General features: G+C 41.3%; 2 protein-coding genes across 11 annotated transcripts in view; one reads left to right on the top strand and one right to left on the bottom strand.

Moving 5' to 3' along the window:
- Positions 1–14,694, bottom strand: part of AAGAB (alpha and gamma adaptin binding protein) — a 114,189-nt gene that overhangs the window by 41,264 nt on the left and 58,231 nt on the right. For 2 of the 4 annotated variants that reach the window (XM_015078423.3, XM_015078433.3), the window contains exon 1: positions 13,810–13,967. The exons of the other annotated variants lie outside the window; for them this stretch is intronic. In XM_015078423.3, the coding sequence (XP_014933909.3) occupies positions 13,810–13,882 (73 nt within the window). In that variant the 5' untranslated portion in view covers positions 13,883–13,967. Of the gene's footprint in view, positions 1–13,809; positions 13,968–14,694 lie in introns of those variants that run through there. 4 annotated transcript variants of the gene reach the window in all.
- IQCH (IQ motif containing H) overlaps positions 14,011–14,694 on the top strand; it is a 210,260-nt gene continuing 209,576 nt past the window's right edge. For 2 of the 7 annotated variants that reach the window (XM_027067600.2, XM_053223829.1), the window contains exon 1: positions 14,014–14,201. In XM_027067600.2, the coding sequence (XP_026923401.1) occupies positions 14,151–14,201 (51 nt within the window). In that variant the 5' untranslated portion in view covers positions 14,014–14,150. Of the gene's footprint in view, positions 14,202–14,694 lie in introns of all 7 variants that reach the window. The other 5 variants (XM_027067604.2, XM_027067602.2, XM_053223830.1 and 2 more) reach the window with 5 other exon arrangements.

The raw sequence follows: 14,694 nt of genomic DNA, 5'->3' as shown, positions 1-14,694 counted from the left end.
GAAAGAAAAGAATCGGGTAAAATGTGCTTTAGGAAAAACTATGAAGGCCAGACTTCTCATTAGCCAGCAAGGAAAGGCAAAGAGAGACCTTTAAAAATCATCAAGACTCCATATTGTTGCAACTAGTTACAATCTCATAGTGCGATTTCCTGAAAGGTCCTAGAAAGGGGCCTGCTGTCACACACTTTGTAGCAGTTATGAACAGATTATTCCCCAAGTACAAGGGGCCATCTCCACCGGTGTGATACTTAACGCTTAGAACTGTGCAGGCCTAGGGCCAGGCCTTTGTAAGGACCAGTGTGGGGAAATCCTCGTCTGTGATTCTCTGAGCCATCACCCTGCCGCCTGGCCGTGCGAGCGCAGGCAGTGCTTGGTTCAGTCTAAGGGACAGACGGCCGGTTGGGGCCGTACTAGGTTGCCCAGGGAAGAATAACTGGGTTAGGGCAACGTACCGCTGCTTGAACAAGAGGACAGCAATTCTGGTTTGCTTACAACACTTCATTACCTTTTCCTCACACACTCCTCTCTGGTCACCCTCGAAATTCACATTTCCACATGCTCTGGGGCGACTTTTTAGATCACCGTGGAAAAGTTTGAAAGTTGAAGCAGAGGAAACCCAACTCAGTCCTCCTCCTCCTCTTCCTCCTCCCCTAGTTTACTTTCTCCCAGTAGCCATCTGGAATTGGTCACCACAGCTTCATCTTAAATAAGACACATCTGCACAAAAGAACAGGAAGAAGCTAGCAGCAAGGGGAGACAGAACATGGAAAAGTGTTTTATGAAGGCCAAGGAGGAACCCCCAGCTTGTATGTTCTACGGGCTGAACGCAAAGACCACTTTATCAATCCCAGCGGCACAGCCCATGAACCATTCCCACCCATATGGGGGGAGAGGGACTTCTTTGAATTCCATTACTATTACTTATTTATTCAAAACCACAGTTCTAGATCTACATTTAAGCCAGGGTTCTCTATAGGGAGGTGATTTTGGCCCTCCTGGGGACACGCCAACACCTGGAGACATTTTTGGTTGTACCAGGTTGGGAGCTGCTACTGGCATCTAGTGGGCATTGGCCAGGAACATTGTGAAACATCCTACAGTGCATACGAGAGCACGTGTACAACAAAGGATTACCCGGCTGAAAATGTCAACAGTGTGAAGGCTCGGAAACCCTGATCTAAAAGGAACTTGTGGAATGGACCTGGCTGTGTTTATGAAACAAAATGCAAGTTCTGGAATGCAAAGTTGGTTTTATTCTTTCTCCCAGAACGGAAACTCGCCATTACAGCCAGGCATCACATGAAATCTCTGATAAAATCGATCTCAAACATCTTAGTTATTTCAATCATAAGAATTTTTTGGTCATTAACCTTAGATGTTTTGAAAATTATTTATGAATGGTGGTTTTCTGGGAAAAAAAGAAGACATAAGCCTAGACAGGCCAATTAGGAGAGTACTTGTCACATTCAAGTAATAATTTTTCATTAACAAATTAGCATCAAGTCAGTGTCACAAAAAGATGTCAATGTCTGCTCAGGATGACGACAGTATCTGCAGCAGATGCTGACTTATCTGAAAGAAGGTAAACATGTCTGAGATGAATTTTCCCAAACACAGTAAGTTTAATGAAGAACATCTACTCTGTATCCCCTGCATTCAAATATGAAAATAAGCTTGGTCCATTGGAGAGCATCATAAAGCTAACACATCCAGTGTCCCAGCACTTAAAAGGTCCTTCAGGAAGGGTAAGACCATGATTGGGCAACACCTGGTCAAAGGACCACAGAAAAAGAACACTATAGCACTGTGGACTTCATCAAAATTAAAAATTGTTGCATTTCAAAAGATACCATCAAGAAAACCCAAAGACAAGCCACAAAACAGGAGAAAATACATGTGAATGATATGTGTGACCATTTCCAGAATATTTAAAGGACTCTTACAACTCAATAATAAGATGAAAAAAAACCAACTTAAAAATGGGAAGAAGAGAGGCACCTGGGTGGCTCAGTCGGTTAAGCGTCCAACTTTGGCTCAGGTCATGATCTCACGGTTTGTGGTTTCAAGCCCCGCGTCAGGCTCTGGGCTGACAGCTCAGAGTCTGGAGCCTGCTTCAGATTCTCTGTCTCCCTCTCTCTCTGCCCTTCCCCTGCTTGTGCTCTGTCTTTGTCTCTCAAAAATAAATAAATATAAAAGAAAAAAAATTGGAAGAAGAACTGAATGGACCTTTCACCAAAGAAGACATAGGAATGGCCTATATGCACCTGGAAAGAATCTCAGCATCATTAGCCATTAGGGAAAGGCAAATCAAAACCACAGTGAAATACCACCTCACACCCACTAAGATGGCTATAATGGAAAATACAGGCAATAACAAGCGTTGCTGAAGAGGAGGAGAAACTGGAATCCACATACATTGCTGATGGGAACACAAAATGGTGCCATCACTCTGGAAAACAGTTTGGCAGTTTCTTCAAATAGCACAGTAGCTTCTTTGAATGTGCATAAGTGCATTACTCATAGTAGCCCCAAAGTGGAAACAACCCAAATGTCCATCAACTGATGAATGGTTAAAGTGTGGTATGCCCATACAATGGAATATGAAGTACATGCTATAGTATAGATGCATCTCGAAAACATTAAGCTGAGTAAAAGAAGGTCAATACAAGAGAGTATATACTATAGGATTCCTTTGAAATAAAATGTCCGCATAAGGCAAATCTATAAAGACAAAGTACATTAGTGGTTGCCTAGAGCTGGGGGCGAGAATGGGGAGTGACTGCAAATAGTCACAAGCTTTCCTTCTAGGGGATAGAAATGTTTTCCACCAAAAGTAAGTGGATCTTATATTTAAACTATATCCAAATGAAGCTGCTAAAAAACCAAAAAAATCATGGAAGCTGGAAGATAATGTCCTCATTTTACAGATGAGGTAAGTGACTGAGGCACATGATGTTTTAGAGACTTAGAACGATGATGGCACAGGTAGAGAGACTGAATATTTGTAGGAGGAAAGTTAACTTGCTTCAAGTCAAAACAGCCAGGAAAAGGTAGACCTCAGTGCTCAATTCGCAAAAAGTTTTCCCCCACGAAACCCATGAATGACCCCAGGAGAATGCAGACAGAATGGTAATTTTCTTGGTTTATTACCGGTTGATCACATGTTCCTGCTGTGAGCATACAGATTTTGATCCAAGGACAGTAACATGTTTCCCCATCTCTGTGTAGAACCAGCCTTCAGGTCAGTGTGGAAAATGAAACCCTGAAGAGGGTATTTGCTACTGAGCCTACAACATCACACAGGCTCTTTAAGAGTTTGACAACTGTCCTCTTTGTCTTAACCTACGTCAATCCTGCTTTTTGGATAAGTAATTATTACAGATGTGTCTGTGGTATCTGTGTGCGTTGGCTCCAACACAAATACAATGTCACGTCCAGATTATCATTCTCGCCAAACACACTCAAAACAATTTTTATACCTTAACCTTTTGAAAAATGGGTCTATATCAGATTTCATTATTATGAAGTATCAGAGGAATTATACAGGGCAAGCTTAAACCAAATGACCACTACGTAGTTTCTAGATGTTTTTACTTTTGTGCACAAAAACAAGCAGTTGGATGGCCCAGAAATAAGGGTCTGAGTCTAGATACTCTTAGAATCGTCCAGGATGATACAATGCTCTCTGCGTCATAAATGGTTCTGTGCAACATGGGTTAATGCACAATATTTTTCCACTGTTGCTTCTCCTCATACTCTCCACCCTCTTTCCAGGAATGCCATTTATTGGGAAGGCAAACACCTTACAATCATTTCATCATCAACAATAACCTTATACAAAAAGTCAAATTCCCGACTCCACTAGGAAACGAACTGAACACCAATAAAAATGTCTTCATTTAATCATTTAACCTGTCACAGTTCATCTACTAACGCTCTAAACTACCACGAAAGAAAAGTGTACATTTAATTTGAGCCATAAAAGTTCTCATCTTTGTAGAAAAATCTTTCACTGTAATTTTTCCTATCCCTACCTCCACCTTGAATACACACAGTTCTGGCTGCCAAGAAATTCATCATGTTTCATGTATATAGAAGAATTAGAACTGAATCTTGGCTCTCTAACATGCAAGGCTGAACAACCTTAGAAGATCACAACTTCTATGAGCTTGCATTTCCCTCTCTCTCTCTCTCTCTCTCACTCACACGCACACGCGCGCGCACGCGCTCATACTAGAAGATAACATGGGCATGTTTTGTAAGTTCCTTTGGGTCTGGAGAAAATATGAACTTGTATTTAATCTTTCTTCCTCCTTAGGTTGATGACTTAACATCCCTCTTTTAATAACAATAAAAATCCTAAGCCCTCTATTAATGTTAATTGAAAATTTAAAAATATATTAAGAATCATAGCTAAAAACACTCCTCTACCCCCATTACCAGTTGAAATCGCTGCTTAGGCTGCCCACCTACTGAATCACTCTGATGACAACCTTAGCCCGTTGGTGGAAGATCTTGTTAGTCCAATCTTTCTTCCTTTGAAGAAAATAAAGCCTTGGAAATACACAAAGGCAGAGCTGTCCTACCACAAAAAAACAAGCGACATTGCTTAAGCAAAAATTATTATTTATTCCCAGAGTGAAAAAAAAAAAAAAAAAAAGGTTCCACTCAGAATAGCAAAGCAGCTATAGAAAAAAAAATGCAAATTAAAAGACCCAAGCTCTTATCCTCTTCTGTTGCTGGACAATATTAGCTAAGCTGTATAATAAGCCCCTACCTTTGAAATAACGTCTCCTTAGTAAACTACTTTAGGATCCTTTTGTAACTATTGGGGTCTAAGAGATCTAGACACAAACTCCCAGTCTTGAAGGAGAATGTATGTTTCCCAAAGAAGCAATGTCATAAATGATGGCTGGCTTTGCCTGTGTAATTCCCCAAAGCCTAGTTTACCCATCATATAGTTGAGCTAACTGGTTCTTCAGCTTTAGAAACCTTTAGAAACCTAGGGGCTGGAGCATTGTTTCCATGGGTAAGTTTGGAATCTGAATTCCAAAAGTTCAAAAGTGGAGTGTCTACTGCAACCTTAAAAATGCAACATGGATGGACCTAGAAGGAAGGCATTATGCTAAGAGAAATAAGTCCGAGAAAGACAAATACCTTACGATTTCACTTCTACGAGGAATCTAAAAAATAAAACAGACAACAAAAACTCATATATATGAGAACAATTTGGTGGTTGCCAGAGGGGAGGGTGTTGAGGGCATAGGCGAAATAGGGGAAGGAGATGAAGAAGTACACACTTCTGGCTATAAAAGTAAATCACAGGGATAGAAAGTACAGCAGAGGGAACATAGTCAGTGATACGGTAATCATTTTTTATGGTGACAGATGGTAACTACACTATCCTGGTGAGAATTTCGTAATGTTTATAACTGCCAAATCACTATGTCATACACCTGAAACTAATACATGTCAACTATACTTCAATTTAAAAAAAAAAAAAAAAAAAAAACCTCAATCCTGGGGAAATTAGGATAGCTGACTGCCCTAAAGGGAGACCCAAATCTTCTCAGCTGGGCATAAGTCTTCCCATCTATGAGGAAAAAAATATATTTTGTTTAAAAGCTACCATTTCACCTCCCCCTGGCCCAGGGAGGTTTCTCTAGGAAGGAGCGCCCTCCTTATCTGCAAATCCCTGGAAGACAGCAAAACATAACAATGGCTGTGCTCATTTTCCATTTCCCCGGGGAGCTGTGGAAACCAGGTGACCAGGACCTGGGGCCCGAGCCTTAGTTAAATCCTGGAAGAATGTACAAAGGTCCTGTGTGGAATTGCTAAATTCAAATTAGTGAGAAGTTTTAGCTCTGTTTCAAGCATTGTTCTCCTACAAAAGCAAATGACCACGGGCTAAATCCTATTATCCCTTCAGCCTTTCAAAGAGAACCCCCATAGCTTAGCGGCTGCCTCTCTGGTGCCTTTGCTGTTTTGAGTTCCCCTATCTTGAGTTAATTGCGAGCAGGCCTGCTTAAGAGGCTGCTCCTAGAGCCAGACTGCCTCTGTTCAAAACCTGGCTCAGCTATTTGGCCTGGAGCAGATTACTTAATTTCTCCGTGTTGCAATTTCTTTGCAAAATGAGAATAATGATGGGAACAATAGCACAAAAATGTTGTAATAGTTCAGCAGATTAGTACGCGGTGAGTGCTCAGAATACAGGTTGTCAAACTTTTTCAATAAAGGATTGGACAGCAAATATTTTAGGCTGGGGGCCATACTGTCTGTGGTGCAACTGTTCAACTCTGGAAAGTATTTATAGACAAAATGTAAACAAACGGTCACGGCTGTGTGCCAATAAAACTTTATACAAAAATAGGACCAGGGACCAAAGACTGGAACCAGCCCAGATGTGCTTCCACAGCTAAACAGTTAAACTGTGGCACATCCTTACCATGGAATGCTGTTCAGCAATAAAAAGGTATGGATTATTGACACATACACGCTAGATGACTCTCTAGGGAATTCTGTTGAGCAGAAAAAAATATCTCCAAAAGTAATCTACTATAGCGCTCCAACTGTATTTTTGAAATGACAACATTTTAGAAATGGAAGATGGGTTAGTGGTTTTCAGGGGTTAGGGATGAAGACTGGGGGCATAACCTGGGAGAGAGGTGGGTGCGGTTATAAAAGGGCAACACACTGGATCCCTGCGGTGTTGAAACTATTCAGTATCTTGATTGCAGTAGATACACAAACCACAGGTGATAAAGTTGTACAGAATACATACACAAGCACAAACGCATAAAAGTCAAACTGGGGAAATCTGAGTAAGATTGGTGGATTGTATTAATGTCAATAAACTGAATATGATATTATAGCACAAAATACATGGGGCAGTTTTCCAAAACACGCACACACACAAATTAAGAATGCAGAAGTAAGAAGCACCATATAATCTAACATAACAATAAGTAACATGGTAACACAGGATTTTACATCTAGAGGAATGGTAGAGATGATCTCAAACAATTTCCTATTTTTAATGTTAATCCTACATAGGAGTGACTAATAAATAATATGCCTCTATTTTGAGTTCACTCAACTGAGCAAATAAAAATTCAGACACCGTTCAAACTATTGGGCACACATAATGTTTGGGTTTTTTTGTTTTGTTCTGTTATTTTTTTTTGAGAGAGAGTGCAAGTGCGGGAGGCGTAGAGAGAGGGGGACAGAGGATCCAACGTGGGCTCTGCCCTGACAGGCTGACAGCAACCAGCCCTTTGTGGGGGCTCATATGACCTGACACTCAACTGACTGAGCCACTCTGGTGCCCCCATAATGCTCTTTTTAAATATAGGTCCTCCAGACAAAGATATTTTCCTCCTCACTCAGAATTAAGACTTCAACCCTCCTAAATGGAAATCCAAAGATATTTTAAAACTTTCTTTTAGGAGTTAATCTTCTCTATCATTTCTTATACCAATGCCACCACCTTAAATAGTTCTGATTGCTAAGGAATTCCAACACATTTCATTCACATGTTCCATGCATAAAAGTCCGGAATGTGATCGTATGCACCCACACTTAGTACTTGAGCGCTTTGGGCAAGCCAGCTAGTATTTTTTCTAAGCCACAATTTCTGCATTTATAAAATGGGGATAACCTGAATTCATGACTTCACAGATACAAGAACCAAATTAAAAGGTGTGAAAACACATTTGAGAAGAGTTCTGAGGGGCACCTGGGTGGCTCAGTCGGTTGGGGGTCCGACTTCGGCTCAGGTCATGATCTCACAGTTCGTGAGTTCGAGCCCCGCGTCGGGCTCTGTGCTGGCAGCTCAGAGCCTGGAGCCTGCTTCGGATTTTGTGTCTCCCTCTCTCTCTGCCCCTCCCCTGCTCATGCTCTGTCTCTCTCTCTCCTTCAAAAATAAATAAACATTAAAAAAAATTTTTTTTTAAAGAGAAGAGTTCAAATGCTTATTATGATTGTAAGATCTCCAAATTCCCACATTTCACTAAAAGTAAGAATTCTGTTCCGAGTGTTCAGATGTAGAACCTGAATGGCTTACAGTTGCTGAGTTGGCATTACACACTTCAAAAAAAAAAAAAAAAACAAAAAAATCAAACAAGTCTCCGGAGACTTTTCTACCTAAAGCGTCTTCTAGGAGTGGAAAAAAGTATTAAGGTTCGTCAAAAAATTAAAAATAGAATTACCATAAAATCCAGTAATTCCACTACTGGATATTTACCCAAAGAAAACAAAAACACTAATCCAAAAGGACATATGTACCCCTATGTTTATTGTAGCATTAACAATAGCCAAACCACGGAAGCCTGAAGCCGCCTAAGTGCCCTTCAACTGATGAATGGGTAAAGAAGATGTGTGAATATATATACAATGGAATGTTACTCAGGCATAAAAAAAAGAATGAAATCTTGCCATTTGCAACAATATGGATGAATCTAGAGGGTATAATGCTAAGTAAAATAAGTCAAAGAAAGTCCATATGATTTCACTCACAGGTGGAATTTAAGAAAACAAGAACTAAGAAAAAAAAAGGCAAACCAAAAAACAGACTCCTATATCAAGAACAGATGCTTCCAGAGGGGAGGCAGATGGGGGGGGGGGGGGAAATGGGTGAAACAGGTGAAGGGGATTAAGAGCACACTTACCATGATGAGCACAGTGTAACGTACAGAAGTGCTGAATCACTATATTGTACACCTGGAACTAATATAACACTGTATGTTAACTGTCCTGGAGTTAAAATAAAAACTAAAGTTCCTTCTAAGAAAGTAGAGTAAAAACTTCGGTCTCTACATTTTAATATTTTCACAAGTGGAACACACACTTTCACTGCATCCCTCTTGAGAGCAGGAATAGTACGTTAATTGTCATTTTAGCTACAGTAACCGGTACAAAAGAGACGAGCTGTGCTTCGTATCAGGCTATACTTTTCCAGAATGAAAGTAAAACCTTCATATAAATATATATGAGGTGGAAAGAGGTCTGGCCCTGGAGTACAGACACGGGCTCTCACAGCACATACAGCCTTGCCTTCATGCATCCTAAGACTTCATTTCCCTTTAAAGGTCTACAATGTGGGGTGCCTGGGTGGCTCAGTTGGTTGAATGTCCAACCTCAGCTCAGGTCATGATCCCGCTGCTTGGGGGTTTGGGGGTTCGAGCCCCCATGTGGGGCTCTGTGCTGACAGCTCAGAGCCTGGAGCCTGCTTTGGGTTCTGTGTCTCCCTCCCTCTCCGCTCCTCCCCTGGTGGTGCTCAGTGTCTCTCTCTCTCTCTCTCTCTCTCAAAAATAAACAAACATTAAAAAAGAATTTTTTTAAAAGTCTACAATGTAAGTCTGTAATGCCCTTTTATCTGATATCAGACACCCACCCAGAATACTGAAAATAAGGCCTTTGAGTGACAAAATGAAAAAAAGTTTTCCACAAAATCCATGCATGCACTTTATCCATAGCAGAGGCCTACTGATTTTTATTTCATGTGTATTTATAACAAACTTGGTTATCTGGTTATGAAATATTTCCCATTGTTGGTTAAAAGCAGTAAAAGAGATCAGATGTTGAAAGAAAGAGAAACTGGAGAAACCCTAAAGGTTCTTCTTCCTGATGGATGAAACGAAACCAAACCTTCCCCAAAAAGATCAGATTCAATCCAAAATCATTCTATGGCCTAATATCACTGAACACTTGACAAACATCATTCATTGTGGTCGTCTCTCTTATACCAAAATTAGCCTCAATTCATGATTAATTTAATTCAATCTTATAATAAAACAGAAGGAATGCTCGGCAAATACTGCAGGCTAGTGGTACCCACCATTTCCCTATCAATAACCTGACAAGATATGATAAAGTCCTTTTATAGTTCACTTTTCCTTACAAGTAATGTCTTCACTGGCAGTCTTATTTTTTTCTCTACAGAATATTAACGGAATCACAAAGGCTATCTAATTTTTTTTTTAACGTTTATTTATTTTTGAGACAGAGAGAGACAGAGCATGAACGGGGGAGGGGCAGAGAGAGAGGGAGACACAGAATCGGAAGCAGGCTCCAGGCTCTGAGCCATCAGCCCAGAGCCCGACGCGGGGCTCGAACTCCCGGATCGCGAGATCGTGACCTGAGCTGAAGTCGGATGCTTAACCGACTGAGCCACCTAGGCGCCCCAAGGCTATCTAATTTTAGTCAACACAAAAGTTGGCTTTGAGTTACCTAAGAGGAATTTTACATATAGAAACAAAGTGGATTATTTTACAGAATTCATTTTACCCCCAAGAATGCTACCATACTTTAAAGTACTATAGAGTTACTATTTGCCAATTATAGGTAATCAACTCCTTCAAGAAGTGACTGTGTCTGCCAATTCTGATCCTTAAAGCACACAGAGTACCACAGTCATCAGAATATTCACCAAATATTTCAGACACTGGCTTGGAAATGACTTTTATATATATCAGTAATGGAAATCCAAACGCACGTGATTATTTTGTAAAGTTAAATACATCAAGAATTTTAAGAATCTTGAGCAAATTCTATGTTCACTAGAGGCAATATATGATAGAAAGTAATTTATGATGTGATGTTAAATGAAAATATCAGGATAACATTTATATTAAAATATTATATGTAAAATATAAATATAATATACATTTTATATATTGAATGTATTAATTTTATGTACATATACAATCCCAGACTTCAAGCTATACTACAAAGCTGTAATCATCAAGACAGTATGGTACTGGCACAAGAACAGACACTCAGATCAAGGAACAGAATACACAACCCAAAAATGGACCCCCAAACGTATGGCCAACTAATCTTTGACAAAGCAGGAAAGAATATCCAATGGAATAAAGACAGTCTCTTCAGCAAGTGGTGCTGGGAAAACTAGACAGCGACATGCAGAAGAATGAACCTGGACCACTTTCTTACACCATACACAAAAATAAACTCAAAATGGATGAAAGACCTCAATGTAAAACAGGAAGCCATCAAAATCCTCGAGGCGAAAGCAAGCAAAAACCTCTTTGATCTTGGCCGCAGCAACTTCTTACTCAACATGTCTCCGGAGGCAAGGGAAACAAAAGCAAAAATGAACTACTGGGACCCCATCAAAATAAAAAGCTTCTGCACAGCAAAGGAAGCAATCAGCAAAACTAAAAGGCAGCCAAAGGAATGGGAGAAGATATTTGCAAAACAACATACCAGATAAAGGGTTAGTATCCAAAATCTGTAAAGAACTTATCAAACTCAACACCCAAAAAACAAACAATCCAGTGAAGAAATGGGCAAAAGACATGAAGAGTCACTTCTCCAAAGAAGACATCCAGATGGCCAACGGACACATGAAAAAATGCTCCACATCACTCATCATCAGGGAAATACAAATCAAAACCACAAGGAGATACCACCTCACACCTGTCAGAATGGCTAACATGAACAACTCAGGCAACAACAGATGTTGGCGAGGATGCAGAGAAAGAGGATCTCTTTTGCACTGTTGGTGGGAATGCAAGCTGGTGCAGCCACTCTGGAAGACAGGATGGAGGTTCCTCAAAAAACTAAAAATAGAACTACCCTAAGACCCAGCAATTGCACTACGAGGCATTTATCCATGGGATACAGGTGTGCTGTTTCAAAGGGACACATGCACCCCCATGTTAGCAGCACTATCAACAATAGCCATAGTATGGAAAGAGCCCAAATGTCCATCGATGGATGAATGGATAAAGGTTTTTTATCCAGAAGATGTGGTATTTATATACAATGGAGTATTACTCGGCAATCAAAAAGAATGAAATCTTGCCATTTGCAACTACGTGAATGGAACTGGAGGGTATTATGCTAAGTGAAATTAGTCAGAGAAAGACAAAAATCATAGGACTTCACTCATATGAGGACTTCAAGAGACAAAACAGATGAACATAAGGGAAGGGAAACAAAAATAACATAAAAACAGGGAGGGGGAAGAAACAGAAGAGATTCATAAATATGGAGAACAAACTGAGGGTTGCTGGAGGGGTTGTGGGAGGGGGGATGGGCTAAATGGGTAAGGGGCACTAAGGAATCTACTCCTGAAATCATTGTTGCACTATATGCTAATTTGGATGTAAATTTTTAAAAATTAAAAAAGAAAAATATCAGGATAAAATTTATATTAAAAATAGTATATGTAAAATATAAACATAAATTATATACATTTTATATATTGCACATGTTAATTATATGTGCATAAATTTAATTTTCTTTAAATATTTTGAACAATTTACATATATTTAAATTTTTATATACAAAATATGAAAATGTAAATTATGTATAAAACATAAAAATTATATATAAAATGTCAGGAGTTGTATCAGGAATTATAAATATCAGGAATAAAATTATATGTGAAATATAATTACCATTTTTCTTTTTAAACGTAAGTATTGGAAAAAAGACTAGAAGGAAATGCACAGAAATGTTAACAGTACTTGTGTCTGGCTGATGAGACCACGGATGACATTCTCTTTTCTCCATATGTTAAATCTTACTTAATGAGTATGCACTAAAGAAAAAGAAGTATGCACTATTTTTTTTACAATGAAACAATTTTTTAAAAAAAAAAGAAAGGGAATAAATGGAAGGAGCACTGTTAAGGGGTAAGGAAACGGCATAGAGTATAACAATAAGTGTTATAATTAAACTTTTACCCTGGCAAAGAACTTTTTAAGTGGTCACAAACGGCAACTAAGTTATAGAATATTTGTTGTTGGAGGGGCATCCTGCCTAATTCTGTCATTTGACAGGTACAGAAAAAATATATATACAATTGTGTGATGCTTCACAATTGACACAGTGCTTTCAAAATGGCACCTGTCCTTCAAATAATCCTGTGAGATAGGCTCATATGCACCATTTGTAGGCCCAGGAAACTGAGGGTTCCCAAGATAATGTGCTTTGATAATAATGACTGCCATTATCTAACGTTTACCAAATGCCAACCTCTGGGGTAAGCACAATTCTGCGAAAATCATCACCATTTTACAGATTCGAAAACTGAAGGGTGAAGGTTAAGTGTTAAGGTTAAGCTATCACACAGCTGAGATCCACTCATTTAAAATAGGAGTCTTGGTTACAATCAACTTCACAGAATCATTTACTCAAAATGCTGAGCCTATGACCCAGTCCCATGCTCTTTCTACTACACTGGTCTCGCCTAAGGTTTCTTTTAAGTCGTTCAGTTTGACAGCCACTGTGAAGCTCCAGAAGCAAAGAAACTAGGCCAGTAACACCCCAAAGCCAATGTTGGATAACAACCTACAGTAAATAACTAGAGTGGAGGAGACAAGGCGAACTCACATACAACAAGGAGGAGCCAAAAGGAAACCTACTCTCTACCTCAGGAGCAGGGATAGCAACAGACATCCCAATTCCTGCACCTTACACCCGCGTGAGTGGGTACAATTTCCAGAGCGCCTTGCGGTTCATCTCAAAGGTCCCCGCAACAATCCGTGGACTGGGCGGGGCAGGGATGAGTCCCACTTTGCTGAAAAAGCTGGAAGAAATGCAATAGCGCGCCGGGCGGGCAGAAAAGCAATGAGTGTGAGAGCCAAGGGAAGACACCTGCGGGGCCTGGGCACCCGGACCGGGTCTGAGCTGCACCCGTGGAGCCTCTGGCCACCGCCGAGTGGAGGAAGAGCTCGGGGCCCGCGGCGGCGACAAAGGCACAGAGGGAGACCGCGATTCCGAGGCTGCCGCCCGCCGAGGCTCGGAGAACCTGAAGGTCGGCCCGGGAGCCTCGCTACTCACGTTGGACCAGCCGGTCTCCGGTGAAGGTGGAAGAGCAGCTAGTGACAAGCGCACAGGGGACGCCCGCAGCCATAGCTGCACTAGCAAGTCAGTTCCGTCCCGGAGCCGCTTCCGCCTTGGGCTGCACCACGGCTACCGGTGCGCGGGGGAGACACGCAAGGAAGGGCGCGTTCTCGGCAGGAACCCGCTACCCTGACTCCTCCCACACCCCTCTTCCGCTCCCGGCGTAGAACAGGCCGGGCTGCGCTTGGGGTTGCCATGGGGACGAGCACTGGCAGCACCTGGCTTGGGCGCCTGGAGACCGTACCTTCTCCGGGAGGTACCGCTCCCCGGCCCTAGCCATGGCACGAGAGACTGAAAACTACGACCCCATCGGATCGATCCTAATCCAGGTGGGAAACGGGCCTTTCCTGACCCTGCCCAGCTAAGATACGTACGAGCGAGGCGCAGCAGCGCAGATCCACTCGCGCCCAGCCATTTGGAGCGCCGCCCCCAGACTGCCTCCGGCATGCGAGAGGCACTGCCCCTTCCGAGAACTCCCAAATATGCCAACCCGGACCTCGGCCGAGAGCCTAACACGCCTCCCGTGCCGTACCCTGCAGGTTGCGCTTCAGAAGCTCGACCGTCCGTTCTGCCTTTGGTAAAACTCTCGAGACCGTACACCTCACCCCCAGAACCTTTACTTCCGAAAAGTCAATCTTACACCGAGGCACCATTTTAAAATGTTATATTCTGAAAAATCTGAACCCATGATATGGGGGAGGGAGAATACAAATCAGGCACTTTGGGGAGATGGTAAGAAATTTGGGGAGAAGTTGAAATATGTTAACTACTTTTCTTACGCACCTAAATTTTGTGTATCTAAAAGGATCTTGAAAATAAGTT

The sequence above is a fragment of the Acinonyx jubatus genome, chromosome B3 (assembly GCF_027475565.1).
Source record: "Acinonyx jubatus isolate Ajub_Pintada_27869175 chromosome B3, VMU_Ajub_asm_v1.0, whole genome shotgun sequence".
NCBI lineage: Eukaryota > Metazoa > Chordata > Mammalia > Carnivora > Felidae > Acinonyx > Acinonyx jubatus.
This window is presented reverse-complemented; position numbering and strand designations above follow the sequence as displayed.